This window comes from Hyperolius riggenbachi, chromosome 5, assembly GCF_040937935.1.
Source record: "Hyperolius riggenbachi isolate aHypRig1 chromosome 5, aHypRig1.pri, whole genome shotgun sequence".
NCBI lineage: Eukaryota > Metazoa > Chordata > Amphibia > Anura > Hyperoliidae > Hyperolius > Hyperolius riggenbachi.
In genome coordinates this window covers 344,400,194-344,426,754 of record NC_090650.1, presented here as the reverse complement: position 1 = coordinate 344,426,754, position 26,561 = coordinate 344,400,194, and the positions used below count along the sequence as shown (strand labels likewise).

General features: G+C 43.0%; 1 protein-coding gene across 5 annotated transcripts in view; it reads right to left on the bottom strand.

The window, feature by feature from the left end:
- Positions 1–26,561, bottom strand: part of LYN (LYN proto-oncogene, Src family tyrosine kinase) — a 218,183-nt gene that overhangs the window by 36,269 nt on the left and 155,353 nt on the right. For all 5 annotated transcript variants that reach the window (XM_068237399.1, XM_068237400.1, XM_068237398.1 and 2 more), the window contains exons 3-8: positions 11,449–11,506; positions 11,253–11,361; positions 8,396–8,494; positions 8,207–8,310; positions 7,457–7,606; positions 2,264–2,416 (exon numbers count right to left, since the gene is read on the bottom strand). In XM_068237399.1, the coding sequence (XP_068093500.1) occupies positions 2,264–2,416; positions 7,457–7,606; positions 8,207–8,310; positions 8,396–8,494; positions 11,253–11,361; positions 11,449–11,506 (673 nt within the window). The remainder of the gene's footprint in view (positions 1–2,263; positions 2,417–7,456; positions 7,607–8,206; positions 8,311–8,395; positions 8,495–11,252; positions 11,362–11,448; positions 11,507–26,561) is intronic.

Genomic DNA, 26,561 nt, shown 5'->3' with positions numbered 1-26,561 from the left:
TTCCCCTTTAAATACAAAGTTCCATTTAAAGCACACCTGAAGTGAAAAGGAAATGGAGGCTGACATATTTATTTCCTTTTAAACAATGCCCATTGCATGGCTGTCCTGCTGATTCTCCACTTCTGATACATTAAGCCGTAGCCCTTGAACAAGCATGCAGATTAAATGCTCTGGCTGCTGAAGTGTGACTTAAAGGGGTTCAAAACAACAAAAAACCCAACACTTACCTGGGGCCGCGCAGCTGAATCAGATGCCGAATTAGACAGGGACCAGCTGCGGGGAATGGTGGATGGTAGAGGATGGTGCGGGACATGACAGCTGCAGGGGGCCGATAGAAGCCCCAGGTAAGTGTCAGTTTTTGTTTTTTGTAACCCCCACAGAACCCCTTTAATTAGCTGCATGCTTGTTTGAGGTGTGTGATTAAGGCAGAGAGATTAGTAGAAACGCCAGGTCACTGGTATTGTTTAAATGAGTGTGGCCAAACCCCTCCTTTGTGACCACAAAACACAACACTCTTATTTAGGATAAAGCTCAAATAATTGTATATGTCTTCTAGCATGTAAATGGAAATAGATTTATTCAGATAAATCTTCTAGTGAATTGAATTGTTGGTATTTTCCACAACTCCGTAACTTTTTCATAACATGGTGCCACTGACTATACAGATATCTGCTGTCTTAAATATTTTTTTCCCCATCTTAAAGCAAACCAGAAGTAAAAAACAAACTTATGAGATAATTAATTGTATGTGTAGTACAGCTAAGAAATAGAACATTAGTAGCAAAAAATTAGTCTCATTGTTTTCCAGTACAGGAAGTGTTAAAAAAAAACCTTCAGTTTCAAGTTCAGTTGCAAAAGAGCTTCTCTGAGCTCTTCGACCCCCTGGGTCAAATACAGTCCTGTTTTCTGAAGCCAAGAAACAGTGAGAGACAGCTTGAGATATGGTTTTCCTGCAGGGAAAGTTCAGAGAGACATTATTTCTGCTTTGTTTTATAGCTTAAAAGACAGAATGGGGTTTCTACATGGCAAATATGAAAAAACTATATAACTGAAAACAAAAACATGAGACTTTTCCTTGCTACTAATGTTCTATTCACTATCCATAGTACATATACAATTCATTATATTAGGTTATTTATTTTTTTTGCTTCAATTTTGATTTAATAACTGAGCTGCCTTGCTGATTTTCCAAATACATCAGCTAATTGATGCCAGAGTTCTAACATTAATGTAAGATTTGGTAGATCTACTAACCCAGTGATCTGCAAACTTGACTCTCCAGCTGCTAAGGAACTACAAGTCCCACAATGCATTGCGGGAGTCTGACAGCCACAGTCATGATTCATAAAGGCAAATACATTGTTGGACTTGTAGTTCCTTAACAGCTGGAGAGCCAAGTTTGCAGATCATGGTACTAACCCAATAGCACCTCATCCAAAGCATCTATAAATGTCTGTAAGTGTAATTAGGTTAATGCTTTTATACCCTTTCTATATGCTTTTACAGAGCATGCCAGTAACGTCAGTACACTATGCCCCTGAGAGGGGGTGAAATGAGGTTTCAAAATTCTGTGTCCTTGCTAGTCTTCAAGATTACCGCATATACTTACATATAAACTGACCCGTGTATAAGCCGAGATACCCACTTTTCCCTCAGAAACCAGGAAAAAGTGCTTGACTTGCACATAAGCCCCCTCCCCAGTATAGCCCCCTCCCCAGTAGCTAGATGTGCTCTTAGTACAAGTCATTACTTCTCCCCATTCCCAGATGTGCTCCAAGGATGATACAGCTGTGTCTCAAGACGCCACTAGAATCATAGATATGCAACACAGCGATTGCCACAGAGGAAAAATCCCTGTTCATTGCACCGCTGACATGTTACTGGCATGCTTTGCTCCACAAGCCAGGAGACACAGGTAGTCTTGAGCAGCGCACTCTGCACACCATGTTGCAGGGGATGCGGGGCATGGACACAGCAGGGAGCCAGCTGGCAAGAGCAGGTTCACTAGTGCATGAGCCTTATGCTCCTCTGCCAGTAACAAAACCTTCTCCACCATCTATTTTGCTCCAATGACTCGCATATAAGCCGAGGGAGTAACTTTTCAGCACATGGTTTTGTGCTGAAAAATTAGGCTTATATGCGAGTATATAAGCTACCCATTGTTTGCATGGAGACTTTCTCCCTTTAGTTTGATTTTTTAATTGTGTTACCTCATGAAAGCATAAGAAAAACAAGATTAACCATCTGCGTCATATATTCTCACCCATCCAGACTTCACCAAACTGGCCAGCTCCAAGTTTCTTCACTAGTTTGATCGATGTTCTTGGAATCTCCCAGGCATCCTTGTCCCAGGGCTTCTGTGGCTTGGGGGAAATGCATGCCTTGTCCAGCTTCCTGCACAGACCATCAGCCTGTTCTGTTAAAATAAATAAATGTCATTCGCAAGGGGTTTAATCACGCAGCTAAGCTCAAGCACAGCATATGGTAATAGAAATGTCATCATAGGGCTCAGTAAATTATAACAGCTTCATTATTTGGAATGAACTTCTTCATTTGACTACATTTATTTCCTATTACAAAAGCAATAATGGCTTTTATAGCCACAGGTTAAAAGGTTGTCAACAGACTTTCATTATAACTTACAATAAAACAAATAGTCCACTTACGTATTAATATTTCATATATCAAACAATGGAACACAGCCAAGCAAGTTAATCCTAGCAGCCTTAGATTATTCTGAATATAAAACTTGAGACATAAATAGAGCAAATATTTCTAAAATATATATTCAGAGGTTGCCTTCAGTGATATATGACTAAATGTTACAACCAGGGGTATAACGTATATACTCAAGTATAGGTCTAGAAATGTAGGTCTGACTCACTAATTAAAAGTATAGGGGTTGACTTATACATGAGTCACAGGCAACACTGAACACACTGAGTAATGTGTGTACTATTAGTGACATTCCTATTTGCAGCAATTTACCCAGTGGTACCGTATATACTCGCAAGCAAGCTGACCCGCATATAAGCCAACCCCCCAACTTTTTCCTGAAAAACCAGGAAAAAATGATTGACTCTCATATAAGCCGGGGGTAAGAAATGCTGGCCATGTGATCCCCCCCCCCCCAGTGTGTCCCAGTATAGTTAGTATAGTGCCCAGTATGGGTAGGTAGTGCCCAGTATAGCTAGTGAAGTGCCCAGTATAGCTAGTGAATTTCCCAGTATTGCTAGTGAAGTGCCCAGTATAGCTAGTGAATTTCCCAGTATTGCTAGTATAGTGCTGGGTATAGCTAGTATAGTGCCCCAGTATAGCTAGTATAGTGCTCGGTATAGCTAGTATAGTGCCCAAGTATAGCTAGTATAGTGCCCAAGTATAGCTAGTATAGTGCCTAGTATAGCTAGTATAGTGCCCAGTATAGCTAGTATAGTGCCCAGTATAGCTAGTATAGTGCCCAGTATAGCTAGTATAGTGCCCAGTATAGCTAGTATAGTGCCCAAGTATAGCTGGTATATTGCCCAGTATAGCTGGTATAGTGCCCAGTATAGCTAGTATAGTGCCCAGTATAGCTAGTATAGTGCCCAGTATAGGTAGTATAGTGCCCAGTATAGGTAGTATAGTGCCCAGTATAGCTAGTATAGTGCCCAAGTATAGCTAGTATAGTGCCCAAGTATAGCTAGTATAGTGCTCAGTATAGCTAGTATAGTGCTCAGTATAGCTAGTATAGTGGCAGGTATAGCTAGTATAGTGCCCAGTATAGCTAGTATAGTGCCCAGTATAGCTAGTATAGTGCCCAGTATAGCTAGTATAGTGCCCAGTATAGCTAGTATAGTGCTCAGTATAGCTAGTATAGTGCTCAGTATAGCTAGTATAGTTCTCAGTATAGCTAGTATAGTGCTCAGTATAGGTAGTATAGTGCCCAGTATAGCTAGTATAGTGCTCAGTATAGTGCTCAGTATAGCTAGTATAGTGCTCGGTATAGCTAGTATAGTGCTTGGTATAGCTAGTATAGTGCTCGGTATAGCTAGTATAGTGCCCAAGTATAGCTAGTATAGTGCCCAAGTATAGCTAGTATAGTGCCGAAGTATAGCTAGTATAGTGCCCAAGTATAGCTAGTATAGTGCTCGGTATAGCTAGTCTAGTGCCCGCTCAAGTATAGCTAGTATAGTGCTCGGTATAGCTAGTTTAGTGCCCAAGTATAGCTAGTATAGTGCTCGGTATAGCTAGTTTAGTGCCCAAGTATAGCGGCCCCCGCCTCACCCAACCCCCCCCCCCCCCCCCCCCCCCCCGTGGCTGTGCGGCTTCCTCTATTCCCCTCTTCGTCTCCTGGGCATGTAAATAGTTCACAGCAGCTCGCTCCACGGCGGCTGCTGTGTGATGACAGGAAGCTGTAGGCAGAGCGGTTTCCATAGCAACGGCGATACACATTGCCGTTACGACTAACGAGACTCGCAAGCAAGCCGACCCCCCAACTTTTGGCCCACTTTTGGGGGGTCAAAAATTCGGCTTGCTTGCGAGTATATACGGTAAGTGATAAAAGAAATACAAAGAAAGCACAGGTCTTATGCTAGGTACACACTATACAATTTTCTGGCAGATTTACCTGCCAGATCGATTTCCAACATCTCCGATCTGAATTTCGATCAATTTTCCTATCAATTTCCGTTCACTTCTATGGAAATCGATCGGAAAATCGATCGAAATTCAGATTGGACATGTTGGAAATAATCGATACGCCAGAAATTTGTATGATGTGTACCTAGCATGAAAGTCCTTGCCACAACCATTAACAAGGGAAGGGTCAGGGGGGAAATACTGGGCTGCAGGAAGGGGAGTGAATAACTGCTGCACTTGGGGGGCCTGGAGGAGTTATTGGCTGCACTTAAGTGACAGAGACTTAAAGGGAATCTTAACTGAGAGGGATATGGATGTTTCCTTTTAAAGAGAATCTGTATTGTTAAAATCGCACAAAAGTAAACATACCAGTGCGTTAGGGGACATCTCCTATTACCCTCTGTCACAATTTCGCCGCTCCCCGCCGCATTAAAAGTGGTTAAAAACAGTTTTTAAAAGTTTGTTTATAAACAAACAAAATGGCCACCAAAACAGGAAGTAGGTTGATGTACAGTATGTCCACACATAGAAAATACATTCATACACAAGCAGGCTGTATACACCCTTCTTTTTGAATCTCAAGAGATCATTTGTGTGTTTCTTTCCCCCTGCAGCTATCTTCCACTGAAGTGTCAGGCTGTTTCTTCCTGCAGAGTGCAGACAGCTCTGCCTGTATGTAATTCCTCAGTATGTGAAAGCCCAGCCAGCTCAGAGGAGGATTTATCCAGCTTGTAAAAGATAAGAGAGAAGAGAGAAGCTGCCCTAATCTAAATAATACACAGGCAGTGTGCAGAGAGGGGCCTGAAGGGGGGGAGATGCATCACAGAACCACAACACTGAAGAACTTGGCAGCCTTCCAGACACAGGCTGACAAGTCTGACAAGAGAGAGATAAGTTGATTTATTACAGAGATGGTGATAGTAGAACGTGCTGCAGTAAGCCAGAACACATTAGAATAGCTTTTGGAACTTGTAGGATGATAAAAAACAGGATGCAATTTTTGTTACGGAGTCTCTTTAAACAATACCAGTTGCCTGTCAATCCTGCTGATCTTTGGTTGCAGCACTGGCTGAATCACACACCTGAAACAAGCATGCAGCTAATCCAGTCTGACTTCAGTCAGAGCACCTAATCTGCATGCTTGTTGAGGGGCTATGGCTAAAAGTATTAGAGACACAGGATCAGCAGGAGGGTCAGGCAACTGGTATGATTTCAAAAGGAAAAAGTCATATCCATCTCAGTTTAGGTTCCCTTTAAGGGACGGGAGGGGTTAATGGCTGCAATACTATATGCAGTGCAGTCATTAACGCCTCCTGGAAACCAAGTGCAGATGTTAATTCTTCCTGTTCCCCAAGTGCAGCCATTAAACTTTGCTGGGTAGAATTATACTTGAGTCAATAAAAAAATTCCAGCTTAAGAAGGTTGAATATTGGAGTCCACTTATACATGAGGTGGACTTATATTTGGGTATATAGAGGTATTTAGACATTTCTACTTTACCAAAAGTGTCAGGAGAAAGTCCTTCCCAGTGTCATGTTGAATATGCCCATTAGTCCTTTAATGTGATGGATGGCCTCACTTGCCAATAGGGAAGTAAAGCTCATTTTATTTGCTTAAATGTTGCATTATAAATTCAATCTCTGGAACTACTGAAATGAAGGTGTGCACTTCAGGTAACCTGAAGGTTAATTATAATATGTTTTGTTTACATTGCTCAAATTTACTCCAGGGTCACTATAGCATGCCTATAACTCATCCTGCTCACTGGCTTTGTTGGAACGGTTTCCTCTAGAATTCTTTCCCTCTGGATCTTTATGCCCTCAAGTATAGCGATGGCACTGCCTTCTAGTTCCATGTGTGACAACGTTCCCTGAGCACCCACATGCCACTGGTGCTGAGGCTGTGGGTGAAAGCCTGCCACTCTCGAATATACAGGGAGATGGCAAGGCCATGAAGGTCCCATAAAGGAAAGTGGGGTAGGCAGCAAGAAGTGAAAAGTATAGCTGCTCAGTTGCTAAGAAGGGTGAGTACATTTTAAATCAGTCCTGCAGGGCCAGGCCGAGGCATAGGCTGGAAAGGCTCCAGCCTCAGGGTGCAGTGTAGGAGGGGGCGAACAATTCATTCAGCTGTCATTCCTAATTGTGTATGAAGCAGAAAAAAATAAGAAAAGGGGATACATAGCAGTGACTGCAAGCCAGATAACTAGCTATTAAGGTGTTGGGGAGGTTGTGGGCCCTGTGGCCCTCTTAGTCTAATAGCAATCCGTGTGTGACAGCTGAGGTGGGAGGGATAGAGGGGCGCACTTTGGTGTCTCAGCCTTGGATGCTGGAGGACCTTGTCCCTGCTCTGCAGTCCTGGGTGTAATCCCTGCCTAAGACACCAACTTTAACGCATTTGTATGTTCTACCCATGTTTGTTGAAAGTTCCTCCAGGAGAGGATTACTCAAGAGAATTTCAGGTGCCTTTGCAAAGTGTCTACCGATGTCCTCCACAACCCATCAAATAACACATTTGGGATTGTACATGCTGGAACATACCCAATCAGTGATCTTTTCAAAACTGATGCTGCTGTCCAAAACAATTGGCAAAGATAGTTTTGGGCAACTACAAAATAAAGCATGTACTAGTTTTAAGCTGGGATGGACAGATAAGTTGTGACAGCACTGCTGATTCGGGACCCTGCAGCATAGCAGAAGGCTTGTAGGCTGTGACAATTAGCAGTTTAAGCAAATGATTGTGATTGTACCATTCTATAAAATCAAAATAAGTCTTTTATTTGTAGTGGCTCAACATAGATCAAAGACTACATATTTACTCATAGAAGGCAAGGAACCCTTACTCTGGTAATGTTGGATCATGTCACTGATGCATGGGAATGTAATTCGAGGTGAAATATAAAAGCCTCCATTGTCAAGAGTTCGGATTTTGTAGTGCTTGATGACATCCCCAGTCTTGGGATCATAATCCCTTATAGATAACGAGTAGCTGCCTGAAAACAAAAAGACAAGGACATATAAGATAGAACTACAGTACAAATAAATGGAGAAAAAATGGGGCACGGTCTTAATCTAAAACAACTACATAAATGCTTTATACAGCAAGACTCCATCAACCCTTATCAGATATAGTGGCAACAAATTAACCATACATTGAGTCAATTTGTAGCAAAATTCAGCACCCAAGTACATTGGGCCTGAAGCACTAACTAGCAGTAATATTGCCTTGCGGAGCCAGCACACGGCAATATCACCGGTACTACCGAAGCAGTGTACCGTGAGTTACTCTATTAGTGCGATGTGTGGTACTCGAACGTTGCTACGCTAATGCGTGTTACTATATCGGTAATATTACTGCTAGTTAATGCATCAGGCCCCTTCACACAAATAGCGTTAAACACATTAACCAGCTTTTTCATGACTACTGGCAAGTCAAAGATGATGCACTGCTTACACATTGGTAAATGTTGAAGATACATTTATATTATGCAATTTCTCTTCTATAAATAGTTTATGGAACACGTGGCATGGTAAAGCTACCCCTCATTTATTGGCCTGTGCTGGACAAAGACTAAAGTTTTAAGAAAACCAACCTTTCATGGTTTCACTCTCTCTGATGAGGAAAGCACCAGGATTATTGCCAGGAGCCAGCAGCTGCCTTTCTGCATCCTTTCTTGTAATGTCCTTGAAAAACCATCTGAGAAAGACACAGAAGGCTAAGCACACCATTATCTCAAACCAGCAGATAAGGATCATCACCTAAATTCACTTCTGGTACTCACTCTTCTGTCTCTAGGGTGTTCACTTTGGCTACATAATTGCTTGGTATAAATCCTTCTCTCTTGGTAGCCAGCGATTTGGCTTTCCACCACTCTCCATGCCTGTAAAGAATTACACAGCCAAGTTACATTAAAAGTCAGTACAGCCTGATCAAATGAGGTATAAAATCTGTAGATATATTTGGATGGCTTTTGGCTGTCACAGATGTTATTAAGAGGGTCAGTACTGCTGTCTTCCCACTCGCCTGCAATGGTTTATTAAAGTTACTCATGAAGACAGAAGAACAGTAGAGAGGACTGTAGAAGCAATTGCATGCAGTGGGCTCCTGGGAGCAAAAGCACGTTTGGGTGGGAGTTCAAGCAAGGCTGTGAGACAAGTGGATAGCACCAACAAATATTGGTAAAATGCTTTACACAGGATTATTCATTACCTAGAGGTGTTTATATAGATATGAGTGGACAACTTACGTATCGTACTCAATTGTGCACCCTACCCAGAATAATGTGTACTTGTATTATTGGAACTACCACTCCAGTGTATGATCTGGCATTGTATTATCACCTGTATTGTGTTGTTGTATCTTATTGCTTATTACCTGTATTGGGTTGTCTGTCACCCCTGTTCTCATTGTCTGTAATGTTATGTATCGTACAGCACTGTGTAATATATTGGCACCATATAAATCCAATAAATAATAATAATAACTTGAAATTTCCAGAGTTTTAAGGAAGTATCCTTCATGTAATACATGCCTTCTATTAAATTCCTATTTTCCTCTATCAAAATATGCAGTAGACCTCATTGAATTTAAATTAGGCACTATCTGCTCAGTGATAAGACTCTATAGTTGGTCAGATTTTTGCCTGAAGTAAGCAGCACTTGACTTAAAGGAAACCAGAGCTGAGTAATAGTAAAAGTTTTATACATACCTGGGGCTTCCTCCAGCTCGATCTGCATGGATCGATCCCACGCCGGCATCCTCAGCCTTCTCCTGCTCCGATCCCGGCTCCTGTAAATTCAGCCAGTTGCAGCCAGTCTGCGCAAGAGAAGTGCGCCCTCTACGTATCTCTCCGACGGCTTCTGGGAAGATAAGTAAAGAGCGCACTTCTCTTGTGTTAGACTAGTTGAAGTTATGGGACACGGTACCGGAGCAGAAGAAGGTTGAGGATGGCGGGGTGGGATCGATCCATGCAGATGGGGCTGGAGGAAGTCCCAGGCATGTATACAACTTTTATTATTACTCAGCTCTGATACACATTAAGCTACATACTCACTGCAAAATAAAATAGTTGGAAATGACCGTGGAATGACGTTCCACGATCAAATACAGAAGAAGTCAAGCAAAGACTTGACTTCTTCTGTATTTGAAGACTGCAACCGAACTACCAAATGATTGTTAACCAATAGGATTGTCGGTTGTTTAAAATGTCTGGGCACCATCAGAGGTTGTTCATCAATTGCTCCCTTAAAGAGAATCTGTATTGTTAAAAATCGCACAAAAGTAAACATACCAGTGCGTTAGGGGACATCTCCTATTACCCTCTGTCACAAATTCGCCGCTCCCCGCCGCATTAAAAGTGGTTAAAAACAGTTTTAAAAAGTTTGTTTATAAACAAACAAAATGGCCACCAAAACAGAAAGTAGGTTGATGTACAGTATGTCCACACATAGAAAATACATTCATACACAAGCAGGCTGTATACACCCTTCCTTTTGAATCTCAAGAGATCATTTGTGTGTTTCTTTCCCCCTGCATCTCTCATGCACTGAAGTTTCAGGCTGCTCTTTTCTTCCTGCAAACAGCTTTGCCCTTGTCTGAATTTCCTCAGTATGTGAAACCCAGCCAGCTCAGAGGACGATTTATCCAGCTTGTAAAAGATAAGAGAGAAGAGAGAAGCTGCCCTAATCTAAATAATACACCGGCTGTGTGCATAGAGGGGCCTGGAAGGGGAAGTTCATAGCAGAACCACAACACTGAAGAACTTGGCAGCCTTCCAGACACAGGCCGACAAGTCTGACAGGGGAAAGATACATTGATTTATTACAGCGACTGTGATAGCAGAAAGTGTTGCAGTAAGCCAGAACACATTAGAATAGCTTTTGGAACTTGTAGGATGATAAAAAACAGGATGCAATTTTTGTTACGGAGTCTCTTTAAGCCATCGTTTTTGTTTAGGATTTTCAAATTAATCATTCATTGGTCATTTCCAACGATTTTAGCTCCCTGTGTATTTATTGTGGGTGATGTCTATTGTCATCAATTCAGCCAGGGGTAACAGTCTGTTCTTTAATGTGGATGTCTGTTTTTTAATTTTTTACATCTGTTACAGATGGTATCCACCAACATCCGTTTGTGTGTGCGTCTGTGAAAGTGATGGCCATGTCTAGGAGAACCCATGGAGAAACAGGTCATCAGTTTTGTCGGGTGATAGATATGCAAGTTTCTGACCCAGCTAAAGCTGGATGTGATCACAGCAAATCGGACCTTTGCAAATCTATCAGCCCATCAAACAAATCACATACTTCACCATGAGTTCCAGTCATGACCATCACTATTCAGATTTCATCTAAACTGCTCTTCTTTTGTCGCCTTGAAGGCAATCAGTAGTAATTTTACAAAGATCTAAGGAATTCAGGCGGTAGGAACACATCCGATCACCAGTGTAAAGATATATCCATCACCCTGTGTCCATGATCACTGCGTTAGAGATGGAGTAAAGATAGAAACTCATTCTGGTGTCTCAAAAATATAGTTACCAATTATGTAAATAGTTCTGTTTAGGCTGATCCTTCAGAGAAATGAATTGCTTAGCTATAGCTAACTAGAACTACAACTTTCTACAAATGAACAGCACTTACTCTTCAAGAACTTTCAGTTTTTCACCTTTCTTGAAGGTCAGATCATCTTGATGGATCCCTTGATATGGATATAAAGCTACTACAATATTTCCTGTTTCCTCGGCTTCCGCTACAACATTACAAAACAAGACAACGTTGTCACTCACAGAAACAGCAAACACACTCTTCACACAAAGACTTGAGAAAATAAATGTACCTTCTTGTAGTAATTTTCTCTGCCCAGGGAGAAGACTTCCTGGTCTGGTTGCAGATACCTACAAGGAAAATGTCTCATGAAGAATATGGTACACAGCAAAGCGACAACACAAACTCCAAAACATGTGAAATTCAATGTACAAAATGAGAGATAGGAATACCGTAAGTATTTAAAAAAAAATGCATTAAAACCAATTGTGCTATTGTTTCTTCAAACTATTAAGGAAGGGTTTATTAGCCTAATGACCTAAACAGTAATTCTAGCTCAGCCACTGAATGCAGTAGCTTAATGTTGGCTGTTCTTACGTGCTCCCTAAGCATGATATGAGAATTAAAGCTCTGTATTTAAATTATAAAGAAGCAATAGCACAACTGCTATTAAACAGAATAAAGCAATGTTCTATAACACTCATACAGGTGGAAGAGGATTCATTGAATTCAATATTTAGCCATGAGTCTTTTTTTAAATCAAATTATTGTAATTCTAAACCATCAGTGTTTGGACTGTCCAACGCTGGTGAGATTGGTAGATTGAACCTGAAGGAGCCACTTGGCTTAGTGATGAAACATCTCTTAGAATATTTAAGCTCCATACACATGGTTGATCGCCATCGCCTGAAACAAATGAGGAACAATGGGTTTGCTGAAAATCGTTTGAAAAAACGTCTAGTGGCCCCTCTCCCCATTCAGTTCCCTGGTTTCTAGTGGTCGCTATTCCTCCCCTATACGGTTACCTGGTGTCTAATGACCTTCTCCCTTCCCTATACAATTCCCTGGTGTCTAATGGCCTCTGTCCCTCCCCTATACAATTCCCTGGTGTCTAGTGGTCCCCATCTCACCCCTTAAAGGGATACTGTAGGGGGTCGGGGGAAAATGAGTTGAAGTTACCCGGGGCTTCTAATGGTCCCCTGCAGACATCCTGTGCCCGCGCAGCCACTCACCGATGCTCTGGCCCCGCCACCAGTTCACTTCTGGAATTTCTGACTTTAAAGTCAGAAAACCACTGCGCCTGCATTGCCGTGTCCTCGCTCCCGCTGATGGCACCAGGAGCATACTGCGCAGACCAAAGACCATACTGGACTTGTGCAATACACTCCTGGTGACATCAGCAGGAGCGAGGACACGGGCGTGCAGGCGCAGTGGTTTTCTGACTTTAAAGTCAGAAATTCCAGAAGTGAACTGGAGGCGGGGCCGGAGCATCGGTGAATGGCTGCGCGGGCACAGGATGTCTGCGGGGGACCATTAGAAGCCCCGGGTAACTTCAACTCATTTTCCCTCGACCCCCCTACAGTATCCCTTTAACTGTTCCCTGGTGTCTATTGGTCCCACATCGCACACCTAAACAGTTCCCTAGTGTCTAGAAACCCTCCTTCCCCCATTGTCTAGTGTTGTCCCCCTCCCTACCCCATATAGCTTCCCTGGTGGTATAGGGCTTCACACCCAGTATAACTTCCCTAGCAGTCTAGACTGGGCCAAACATAATGTAAAGTGGGGAAACCACTTGTGGGCCAAATTTTATGGCTCTGTGGGCCAGATTTGTCCCACAGGCCAGAGTTTGACATGTATAATGTAGACCGATACAGCCTCGTGGATTGGTTTGAACGACAATCAGTGTTCAGGTGGCCACACACACCATACAATGTTAGAAAAATTCATTGCAATTCTTGAATTGAACAGATACTTTAGACTGAATTTAACATTTCAAAAATCAGACTAAATGTACCACACTTATGTTAAGTTTTTCCTCAATTATGTTAAAAATGAGTGGAAACTGCGAAAATTGCTTGGGTGTATATGTTATCACCAGAACCCGAAATCTAGCCTCTTCGGGTTCTGGCTGGTCAAAATGCGAAGTGGCCGTGCACCGGCGGCCAATGTTAGAAATGAAATACTCCCGGCCGCATAAATGTCTTGCTGCGGCCAAAACTTTTTAAAATCCCAGCGTGAATTAATTCCCCTGGCGGCATGGCAATGTGTCAGATGAAGCTGTCTTATCGGCTCTGCCTCCTCTCCTCCCCCTCTACTATGCAGCTGCGGCAACCAGGGACACGCTTGTCCCCCAGAGTCGTTCTTAGCGGCAGGGAATCCTGCCGTTCGTTCCTGCAGAGCGGGTGCTGGCAGAAGCGATGTCTGCAGCCTTCCTGCTCTGCTTCCCTGCCGCTACGAACAATCGGGGCCATGCATGGTTCCCGGCTGCCGCTGCTGCATATGAGAGGGGCAGGGAGAGGACAGGAGGCAGAGCCGAAGAGGCGGCGGCTTCATCTGAGACATTGCCGCCGCCAGGGGAGTTAATTCACACTGGGATTTTAAAACATTTTGGCCGCAGCAAGACATTTATGCGGCCGGGAGTATTTCATTTCTAGCATTGGCCGCAGGTGCACGGCCACTTCGCGTTTTGACCGGCCAGAACCCGAAGTGGCCAGACTTTGGGTTCTGGTCGTAACATATATATTAATACATTGACACTCTACCACACACCATTAAATTTTTATAAAAATTGACCAGAAAAATCCACCATTTCTGATTTACTATTATTGAATAAAAATGGGAAATTGGATCGGATTTCTTGCTCGAATTAAAAAAAAAAAAAAAAAAAAAAAAGCTTTCGGCCTTTATCTATTAGCCGTAAAATCGGATCATTTTATTGTATCGTTTGTGGCCACCTTTAGTCTTTCTTATCAAATGACAAACAATTGCTTCTTTAAAACAACTCAAGTCTGGCTAGTTACACACTACAGAGTCCTCAGTTAAGCCAAAAGGGGGGATCTTTGGCTACCTGTCATTACAGGATAAGGGGCCACAAAAACCTTAGCAGCATCCCTGTCTGCCACTTATCATTTCGAACAGCTCTACTCCTTCCACCTGTATAGGGAACATTGTTATTAGCCATTCTTCTAGAAAAGCAACAGCAAAGATCACCAGCTATTAATGAATGAGTACAGTTAGCATTTAGAGGACATCCATTACATGAATAGGTTCATTTGGTATGACAAAGCACAAAGCAGTGGTAACATGCACAGAGCAGTAGCCCATAGGAAACAATTAAAATCCACATCTTAAGTCATCTGACAGCAGCACATTGAATTCCTATTACCTACTATGCTGTACTGTATATTTTACCATCACTCTTTCTACAGCTATATTGAAAAAGCCCACGATAAAGGTAAATTAGAAGCGAAGGTTGGACATTTAAATTAATGGGGCTTTAAAAGGGTGTTCCTCCCAAACTATAATTTTATTGCTAGGTAGACACTGGATTTTTTAGGTTAATCACATATAACCAGAGCTCAGTAAAACCACCCTTGGGGCTAATCTGAACAGCTGATATATAAAGTAGGTTTATCTTCTGCTGCCTAATATTGTCCACCGCACACAGCAGTCCGGCATTCAGTTTTCAAGTCATTTGACAGAACTGAATGATCGCTAAACATGTGAATTAACCATCTGTCGTTCTGCCTTTTCAGAATAGATTTGTCAAAAGAGAAACAGAAGGGACAGAAATGTTCTTATGATCTTTAATTGGCTGGATAGTGTACTGGTTAAAGGCTCTACATCTGACACAGGAGACCAGGGCAGGGTTCAAATCTTGGCTCTTCCTGTTCAGTAAGCCAGTACCTATCCAGTAAGGAGATCTTGGGCAAGACTCCCCAACACTGCTACTGCCTACCAGTGATGGGCTCACGAGTACTCATGAGTGACTAAGCACTTGAATACGCTATTTAAATGCCTCAGCTGTGCGGCGGGGAAACAATGAGTTATTTACCCATAAGTCCATTGTATATCGTGCGCTCCAAATAGCTTGCATGCGCCCTATTGGACTCACTATGCGCATTTCCTCTTTCAAGCCGGAACAAGGAAGTGTGAGGTAATGAGTCTTGCAATGCAAGCTATTTGGAGCGCACGATATCCGACAGACTTATGGGTAAATAACCCCTTGTTTCCCCGCTGCACAGCTGAGGCATTTAAATCACGTATTCAAGTGCTTAGCCACTCGTGAGCCCATGCCTGCTGCCTACTGACCATGCCCAAGTAGCTGCAGCTCTGGTGCTTTGAGCCCGCCAGGAAAAAAAGTGTGGTATAAAGGTTTTCTGTCTGGTCTTGGCTGTAATTGAATTGCTGTTTGTGCATACCGCCCAACTTTTTGTGATAAGAAAGAGGAACACTTTCGTTACACTGAAAGAGGAAGATATGTCCCTGCCACACCTCTAACCACACCCCTCACCATTCATATCACAAAGCATTCAGAATGAAAATGTTGTTTTATGATTCAAACAACACTGGTCCTTTCTATCATCATTTGTTTTTCTTTATTTTAAGATATTAAAATAAGAAATATATCCATTTAATTGATGGGAATAAAGTTTAGAGTCAGACACATTTTTTCAGTAGAAAAATACATATATTAACACAGATCTGTACATTCAGGGGCAAACGCAGCATTTTCAAGTGGAGGATTCCTGAAATGTCTCCGCCAGTCACGCCCAATACAGTACAGTAATATGGTAGGATATCATGTTGGGTACACATAATGCAATTTCCCAACCGACCACAGGATCGATCAGGAGCAGTTTGGATACAAATAATAATGAGGACCGCCGACATTGGTAATAATGAAGGGGAAAGTGAAGCATTCACCCAGCAGGGCACAAGGCTGTGCTTATACCGAACTCTGCTAAGCTCCAGGGCTGCTCCATGCGCTGCACACACGCTGCTGCTACATCCACAGTAAACTGTAGCAAGGAAAGAAAGGGGGCGGTGCTGTGAGCTGCAGATATTCTGGTGTCTCAACTTGTGCCTGTCTCCAGACACTGCACCAGCCCTGGTCTGAAGGGGGATGCTGGGCAGCTGTAATCCCCCCTGCGTCTGCCTATGACATTAGTCGGACATATAAGGAAGAAAAAGAGGGACAGGCGGATTTGGTTCCAAGTTGGAAGCTATGGTTTGTGGGTGGCTGTGTTTATTGCAATATAATCCTTTTCAAACACTAATATTGAAAATGATCAGTCGCTTAAAAATTGGTATCATTAGGTTTCATTTAACTGCAATTATAGACTTGAAACCAAATCAACCAATACGATTTTGTCTTTTGGAGTTTTAAGCTTTACCTATCCAGTAAATCAAGAACTGATACACAAGATAAAAAAAAAAAGTTTTTGTTAACACACACACAGGTATGGATGACAGAGCTGAAAATAGTACTATTGCAAACAATGACACGCATAAAAGTTATGGGCAAATTACAGTTGTGTTCAAAATTATTCAATCCCCACTGAAATTGAGTGTTTTGGCCAGTTTGACATTGATTTTGATCATTTCAGTCATCTTGTTTACAATTAAATCAAAGAGGCACTTGTAAGTCAGACAAATCTAACATTTATAATAAAATAACCACAAATGTCTTTTCTGTGCTCACATCATTATCAGTTTTATTCAACCCCCAAGTGACATTCATTCTTAGTACTTAGTACAACATTCTTTTATAATTATAACAGCTTTTAAACGTGAAGCATAGCTTGACACAAGTGTCTTGCAGCGATCTGCGGGTATCTTAGCCCATTCTTCATGGGCAAATGCCTCCAGTTCAGTCACATTCTTAGGCTTGCGCGCTGCAACTATTTTCTTTAAGTCCCACCAGAGGTTCTCAATCGGATTTAAGTCTGGTGACTGCGATGGGCACTCCAAAATGTTCCAGCCTTTAACCTGCAACCATGCTCTAGTGGACTTGGAGGTATTGCTTGAGATCATTGTCCTGTTGAAAGGTCCAACGTCTCCCAAGCCTCAGGTTTGTGACAGACTGCATCACATTTTCTTCCAATATCTCCTGGTACCAGGGCCGGATTTACAGCTCAGGAGCCTATAGGCACAGAAGCTCTGGCGCCCTAAGCCCCGCCCATCAGCACAAGACACACACCCCAAGTTACGCCCCTTTTTAACTCAAGATACTACCCAAGACAAGTAGAGAATACCAACAATATGCAGATTTTGCCAATGGCGTGCAAAATTTTACCAAAGATAGTCTACTACCAGCAACACATACAGATACCTGTAATACAAATCACAAGGAAGTAATACTAATAACACACAGTTTCTAATTACAGGCAGGTACTGAGTAGATTTTAGTGATAGGTAGATTCTATCGATAGGAAGGTGGTGGTAGGCAATATGGATGCTCGGTGTGTTGATGCAAATTGGGTTGCAAATAGTCTGCAGGTTGAAAGTAAGACAAATCAAAATCAGCTGCAGTGGCATTTGATAGGTTAAATTTAAATCAGTGAGGTCTCTTTCAGACGGGAGGCTGAACAGTGCGCTTGCTTGCCAGGGTGGTAGTGATCGGTCAGTCCTAGTGACAGGCAGGCAGTACATTGGTGCATTGATCACCTCCTCCAAGCCAGTGGGAAACTGCTCCGTCGTGCCTCCTCCCCACTTTATAGAAACAGCACACTGGGTGTACCCACATGATGTTACAGTAAGGATTGAGCTTGATCCTTACAGGTGACACTTATTATAATATGCACGGATTTTGAAGTGGCGCACCTTACCCGCAGGGCCGAGAAGAGGCATAGGCTGGAGAGGCTTCAGCCTCAGGGCGCAGTGTAGGAGGGGGCGCAGAATTCATTCAGCTGTCATTCCTAATTGTGTTGGAAGCAGAAAGAAATAAGAAAAGGTGATACATGGCAGTGACTGCAAGCCATATAACTAGATATTAAGGCGTTGGGGAGGTTGTGGGCCCTGTGGCGCCTCTTAGTCTAATAGCAATCAGTGTGTGATGGCTCAGGTGGCAGGGATGGAGGGGCGTACTTTGGTGTCTCAGCCTTGGGTGCTGGAGGACCTTGTCCCAGCTCTGCTTACCCGTACGTTGGGTGCTAGACCTGGGTGCCAAGCCACGTTACCCCAAAGTCTATAGTCACAAGTAAGATCAGGTCAGCACACCATTGTCACAATGCAGTGTTCCGTTTATTGCAGAAGTCTTTGTCGACTTATGCAATAAACGGAACACTGCATTGTGACAACAGTGTGCTGACCTGATCTTACTTGTGACTTATTATAATAAGAGTCTCATCAGTCCTTAAAGTGGACCTGAACTAGGAACATCCTCTCTGCTGTAAAAAATAAAAAAAGCATAATAACCTTTAAAGAAAAAAACATTTTTGTTACAGCTGATACAAATCCTGCAATAAATCTGCAGTGTGTCTACTTCCATGAAAGCAGACATTTTGTTAACATGCTGTGCTTTCAAATTAGCTTATCTGCTATGGCAGAGGACACAGCTGAGAGATCAAAATGACAACTTGTGATTAGACACAGATGAGTGGGAATTAGACAGGCTAAACTCTCTAAATACATACAGGGTGCATTCCTCTGTTTCATCTTCTGTCCTGTTCAAGAGTTCAGGTCACCCTTAAAGGATACTTTAATCCGAAACATAGCCTCAAATTGATGCCCTGTGTGTGTGGGGGGGGGGGGGGGGGGGGAGGAGTTATGCACAGGCTTACCGCACCTCTGTGGCCCAGCTTCTGCCTCTGTTTGCCTGTTATCCTCCCCATTCTATGTGTCCTTGTCGGCACCCTCTGACCCTCACATAATACTCTGCGCATGCACAATATGTCCGTTGAGTATATCTTGGTGCGGCAGCGTGCACATAAAGCAAGCTTCCGAGCTGGCGCAGTCAAAAGGCACCCAAGCAGACATACTGTGCATTCGCAGCGTAGTATATCCGGGTCAAAGGGTGCTAACCAGGACCCTTAGAATTGGGAGGATAAAAGGCAAACGGAGACAGACGCCCATCCAGGGAGGTGCAGTAAAAACGTATACACAATTACCCCCATGCACACAGGAATTTGAGCATATATTTAAGGTATCATTTAACCCTTACTGATCTCCCCACTGAGAGACTACATTACTCCCCCTCCCCCATCCCCTGTGTCCCTGCTGAGGAAATCCTATTATGCTTCCCTTTACACTATCAAGAAGTCCCCCTCCCAATCTGACACCTACAACCTGGAATCCAGCAGTGTTTACATAGGGCAATTTCAGCAGCACTGACCATCTGTCACCTGACCTGATCAGAGCAGCAATGACCTTTAATCAGGTCAGGTGGCAGCTGGACAGAGCTGCGGTATTGCCCTGAACACACTGGGAAGCATCACAGGATTGCCTCAGCAGGCGACACTACTGTCTGTTGTAGTCTCTTCTAGGAAAAGGAGTGGGAAGGATCGGGTCTGCATTAGCAGTCACTTACTCTGTCTACTTAAAAACTAAGTGTCACTGTCACTAACTTTGTGGGTTTCTCCCTCTCTCTGGTCTGTGTCCTGTCTCAGCAAGTCAGTCTCACTCACTCTCCAGGGACACTATGCCACACACATGTGCCAACAGCTTCAAGCCCCCAATAGTATACACAGGGGGCGGGGCGGGGCTGTAACTATACAGTGCAGGCCAGGGCTATCTCCTACGGTCCTACCTACAAGGCTGTTTCGTCCGCCCCTCCCTGCCTGTCACCTGAAAAGATTCTGTTTGGCTGTTGGCAGCTTTAATGGACAGGAGAGGGGTCGGTGGGGCAGAGCTTTTTGCCCACCTGTGCTGCTGCTGGATTCGTCCTCTTCATCCCCTTCATCATTACTCTGGGCACAGCCAGGCAGGCTAATTTCGCCGGTGAGTTCCTCCTCATCCTCTTGGCCGCCCACGTGGTTAGCCACACTCCCAGCCCCAGGACTCCAGCCGGCAACAGAGAGGAACAATGCGCCGCCCCCCGCCGCCTATGCACGCAGCCTGCTGTTCACTTGCAGCGCTGCGTGCAGGCATGAATAGGGCGGCCGGTGGGCGGAGAGAGCGGCACATAATGAAAGACTGTGTGCGTCTATCACTAGCTGCCCGCCCCTTACTGTAGTTGCGGCCGCGGCCGCCGGATCTTGGTGCAAGGAGGAGGCGGCGGGCGGCACTGGCATTAGTGTTGCATTTTTCAGGCTTTCAATTTTAAAGCTACATGAATTAACCCCGCCTTTGGCCAATCAGGCGCCCCTAGGCACGTGCCTAGAGTGCCTTATGGTAAATCCGGCCCTGCCTGGTACTGAAGAGAATTCATGGTACCTTGCACATGCTGAAGCTTCTCTGTACCTGCAAAAGCAAAACAGCCCCAAAGCATGATTGACCCCCCACCATGCTTCACAGTAGGCAAGGTGTTCTTTTCTTCATAAGCCTTGTTCTTCCTCCTCCAAACATAGCGTTGATCCATGGGCCCAAACAGTTCTAATTTTGTTTCATCAGTCCACAGAACACTATTCCAAAACTTTTGTGGTTTGTCCACATGACTTTTGGCATACTGCAGTCGACTCTTATTCTTTGGAGACAGCAAGGGGGTGCGCCTGGGAGTTCTGGCATGGAGGCCTTCATTACACAGTGTGTGCCTTATTGTCTGAGCTGAAACTTCAGTACCCGCATCTGACAAATCTTTTTTCAGTTCCTCCTCAGCAATCACACGGGGACTTTTCTCCACTTTGCGCTGCAGGTAGCACACAGCAGTCGACGTCAGCATCTTCTTTCTGCCACGACCAGGTAGCATTTCAACAGTGCCCTTTGCCTTGAATTTGCAAATGATGCTTCCTATGGTGTCTTTTGGTATGTTTAACATCTTTGGAATCTTCTTATAGCCATTGCCCTTCCTGTGAAGAGAAATCACCTCTTCTCTTGTCTTCCTGGACCATTTTCTTGACTTAACCATGTTTGTAAACACACCAGTAAATGTCTAGAAGGAACTGAGTAGCACAGTCATTTTAATCTGCCTAATTGGAGCTTATTATGCTTGATTGCTGCTTGTTGACATCCACAGGTGTTTTCAATACCTGATCGAAAACACTTGAATGAACCTCTGTTCTTAAAGGGAACCAGAGCTAACCTAAAGAAAAGATTCTATACATACCTGGGGATTCCTCCAGCCCCATACGCGCTGATCGATCCCACGTCGCCATCCACAGCTGCCCGCATCTAGGAGACTCGGCTCCCGTCAGTGACGTCATCGGAGCCGCGCTGCGCAGGAGAAGTGCGCCCTCTACGTATCTCTCCATACACTGCTGCAGAGATACACAAAGAGCGCACTTCTGCTACGCTAGACTGGCTCCGACTGGCGGCAGAGCGGGGTCCCGGTTCTCCTAGATGCGGGCAGCGGTGGATGGCGGCGTGGGAGTGATCGGTGCATATGGGGCTGGAGGAAGCCCCAGGTATGTATAGAATCTTTTCTTTAGGTTAGCTCTGGTTCTCTTTAAGAGTGGTAGTCTTTAAGGGGTTGAATAACTGCGTCAACGAAAAAAAAAAAAAAAATCACAAAAAAACATTTAATACTGTATTACAAAAACAATAGATTTCATTTTAGTTGCATTTGGTTCTTTACAAAGTCCTTGTAAGATTTCATTCTGAACACAATTACAAATGTACACTGAATTCCTTAAAACCCTTTACAGCATTGGGGGTTGAATAATATTGAACACAACTGTACATAAATAAACCAAAAGGGAAAATGAGAAAAACTTACTTTAGTAACAGTGAGCCATGACACGACCAGTTCTATATTTTCACGGTCTTGTTATTTTTTAAAAGCGTGTTTCTTATGTTCATAAATTCAGAATGTTTACTATACACATTTTTACATTGAAAAAAACTAATACCATTTATTTACCAAATTAAATCTTTCAGCAAATACAGATAGGTTTAGTATTTTTTAAAGCAGCAGGGACAGCCATACTATACCAGGAAATAAACAACAACACATATACAAGTAGATAAATACTTGTTCTACTTACAAATGTATTGTGCTGTCCACATTTTGATTTCAGTACATTTTTATACAGTAAATAAAAAGCAAACAGTTTCAGGGATTTTCCATCTTTACTGCCTCTGACTGAAGCCAATCCTGACGTCATTTCCTCTCTTACTCTTTATTTTCTCCTAGAAACTGCAGTGTCACTATGTAGCTTGCTTTGTAACACGTGTGTGCACAGAGTAGAATAGCAGCTTCTGCAGAAGGGTGAGGTTCTCAGTCTCAATCAGTGAGGTGCATGAATGTGGGATAACAATCTTACCTCTCCGCGGCAATGTACCAGAATAGAGCCAGGCTGACTGAAATAATACATATTAAACACATAGCAGTGGGTACATGGAATTTTGTGGCCGACAATCCCGCTTTAAAGGACACCTGAAGTGATAAGGCTATAGAGGCTGCCATATTTATTTCCTTTTACACCAGGTGTACTACTGATCTTTCCGGCATCAGTGGCATGCTTTTAGGTAGTTGATTTAGACATCACCGATGCATGAAAGATGATTAGGCAGTGGCTGGTTCTGACACAGGAGACCAGGGTTCGAATCTCAGCTTGCCTATTCAAGGTCTATATGGCTAAATGTATTAGAAGCAGAAAATCAGCAGGACAGCCAGGCAATCTGCACTGCTTAAGAGAAAATAAATATGTCAGCCTCCATATCAGGTTTCCTTTAAACTGGTTACCAGGGCAGAAATATTTCAGTAAGTTCCAATGGTGATGTAAAGTGCTGTACTGTGACATGGGTTGATCTCTCAACAGTTCATGGCAAATTGCAGTACAGATGCGTCGCTAGGCTACAAAAAAACAACATGTTAGAATGCTATGGGGCAGGGGACAAGAATGAGGCATGGTTCATAGCAAAGTGGGAGAAGTAAGGAAGAGAACAATGAGCTTGCCACAGTATAATCTGACACAAGCCAGATCTCTTGGTGACACATTGAGAAGGATTGGGGCCACCATACAGGTGCTAAATTCTTGGCAGAGACAGCCCCAACCAACTACCTTAGCCTAGAAGCATCTAGCGCGAGTACCAGGCATAGAGTTTTTGCTTAGGGAATGCGATACTGTGAGGGGTATCATTATTTCTGGCAAGTATTTAACAGTAAAACCAACACTTTCTTGGGTGCAGTGATAAAGCCCAACTGCTGTTTTTTTGTTTTGTTTTTTACATTTTTGCAATAAAGTTATTTTATGAAGATGGTGTGAATTAGTGTGGATTGCAGTTATTCTGTTTACCGCAGTTTAGTGAATACAGCGAGATGCGAACACTTTCATTCCATCACAGGAGATTTGGGCGCAGCTGGTGCCACCATAGGCCATAATAGGAATTACGACTAGAGCTGCACACAGTGAGTAACTTCAGCGCCGTCAGAAGACAGAGCTAAAGTTACTTATAAAAACACTATAATTCGGCCTCCAGCAATTGCTGGAAGCCGAATTATTTCATTCCCCACCATCCATGGCGGATTGAAGGGGGAATAGCTTTTAACGTTGCCAGGAACTTGTGCAGGACCAGGATAAGCCATACCGGCTGTATCCTGTGCCCAAGTCTTCCAGCGGCGATTCCTCTCGTACGCCAGCCCGATGTCCCTTAAAGTGGATCCGAGATGAACTTTTACTCATTGCATAATTGTATACAATGAACAGAGGCGCCAAAAGTATAAAATTAGATTAAAGGAGCTTAAAAACCAACTTAAATGGCAAAATTGAAGGAGGAAGTGGTGGTCTTGCCTCCCTCAAGCAGACACAACAACGACTGCGATTCAGACAGTCAAACACATTTATTAGGAACTCCAAAAAGAAATGCAACGTGTTTCGCAGGTTCAACCCCGCTTCATCAGGCAATATAGGGAGGAGTATCAAACAATCTGCACAAGGATTCAAGTTAAGCGCCTCTGACAGAGGCGCTTAACTTGAATCCTTGTGCAGATTGTTTTATACTCCTCCCTATATTGCCTGATGGAGCCCTAAATATTGTATGTATCCCTATTTATTGTCCAGCGCTGCGTAATATGTTGGCGCTTTATAAATACAATAAATAAATAAATAATGAAGCGGGGTTGAACCTGCGAAACGCGTTGCATTTCTTTTTGGAGTTCCTAATAAATGTGTTTGACTGTCTGAATCGCAGTCGTTGTGTCTGCTTGAGGGAGGTAAGACCACCACTTCCTCCTTCAATTTTGCCATTTAAGTTGGTTTTTAAGGTCATTTAATCTAATCTTATACTTTTGGCGCCTCTGTTCATTGTATACAATTTTGAGTCCACCCTTGGTGGAGGGTTGCTACCCTTTCTTCCTGTCTACAGAGAGCGACTTCTTAATCCTGAGTGGGGTCAGGTCAATCTCCCCACCTGCCTTTACAGTGGTTGCCTGCTGGTGACCCTGACTTGTGAGTATCTAGCAATACAAACTTATTACATCCAGGGCACATCAGACGTCATGAAGATCCAGTGGACATCCGTATGGAAGTAAAGTTTCAGGAATTTATATAGGAAAACAAAAACGTCAATATCTAAGCGTAACCCATTTATTTATATAAAAAGATATAAAAACAATAACTCACATACGGGGCCCATAAACAGGAAACCCCGGAAGATTAGCGCGCATGTAATGGTCAATCGTAGATCAATAGACAATGGTGCCGCCTGTTACCGAAGGCGGCACCATTGTCTATTGATCTACGATTGACCATTACATGCGCGCTAATCTTCCGGGGTTCCCGGTTTATAGGTCCCGTATGTGAGTTATTGTTTTTATATCTACTGCCTTTTAAAGAAATTTTATATAAATAAACGGGTTATGCTTAGATATTGCCGTTTTTGTTTTCCTATATAAATTTCTGAAACTTTACCTCCATGCGGATGTCCACTGGATTCACGACGTCTGATGTTCCCTGGACGTTATCTGTGACCTGAGCCATTTTACAACCTTATAATGTGGGTTGTTGGGAGCTGGTAAGCCTTTTCTAGTTTTGATGTTTGGCGGATAACTACCTCTGAGCATTTGATATATTGTGGTGAAGTATTTACCATTCCCTACATAGAATGACTTTTTAAACCTGCGCTGACCTTTGATGTATGCCTGTCTTCTGAACTTTTGGACATTGTTCTTCTCAGCGACGGTTCCATTGTCCCTTGGCGCTGATATATTTGCTATTATATTATACAAACTTATTGCCACCTTGTCCAGTACGAATTACACTATTGGGGCTCTTGGTGTTCCCTGTTTTTATCTCATTGCATAATTGTGTTCCTTTCCTATTGTTTATAGTGCATTCCTCAAGCCAAATACTTTTTTGTTTTTGTTTTAATACTCCAATTCACGCAGAATAAAAGGTGTGTCCAGTACGGGAATATGTAATGCAGATTACAGTGAATTCTATATTGGTGTGAAAATTAATTTGCCTCCTTCCTCAGTTCTACTGTTTTTGTATATGCATAGCACATAATTGTTTTTAAGTTCCAAAAGATGTTAGCATTATACAAGAGGCTACCTGAGTTTCTCAGTCACATGTGGGCGGGCCTTAGACACACTGCCACACATGCTATCAGAACAATCCCTGTGGTCTGTCTGTCTTTCTATACTAAGTGGATTTATACTGTAGCTAATATTGATAATGAGTCAGCCTCTTTGTATTAATAAATGGTATTCAGCCCAATTGTTTATGGATCTTATGAGGAAGTTGGCTGTTGGCAAGAAACAGGTCAAGATCCTTCTACTGAACACATTTATTACAGCTGGTCACACTGAATTTAACATATACTTTAGTAACTTCAGTAGGTCTTAAACAAACTGATAAAGTATTGTATATTCTATGTATCCCCTTAGCTGGTATCCCTGTTAAAGCGGATCCAACTGAAAAACTAACTATACAAGTAACTTGTCTATATATCTTATCTAAAGTTTAGATAGTTTACACAGCAAATCTAGCTGCAAACAGCTTCAATAGAATATGATTATTTATTCCTGTGATACAATGACAGCAGCCATGTTGTTTGTAAACATTACAAACAGGCAAGCTTATCTGCATCTTCTGTGAAAAAAAACTAATTCCCCCCCCCTCCTCCTCCCTGCTCCCCTCTGCCTCTGAAATCTCTAGTAATACCTCCCCCTCCTCCTGCCCAGACTTCGCTCCCATGAGCCCTTGCTACTGCCAAGGCTCTCTGAAAAACTGTGGGCGAGGCTTGTTTAGTTTATAGGGAATTAGAGGATTAAAAAAGTATTTGGCTTGAGGAATGCCCTATAAACAATAGGAAAGGAACACAATTATGCAATGAGTAAAAGTTCACCTCGGATCCACTTTTAAG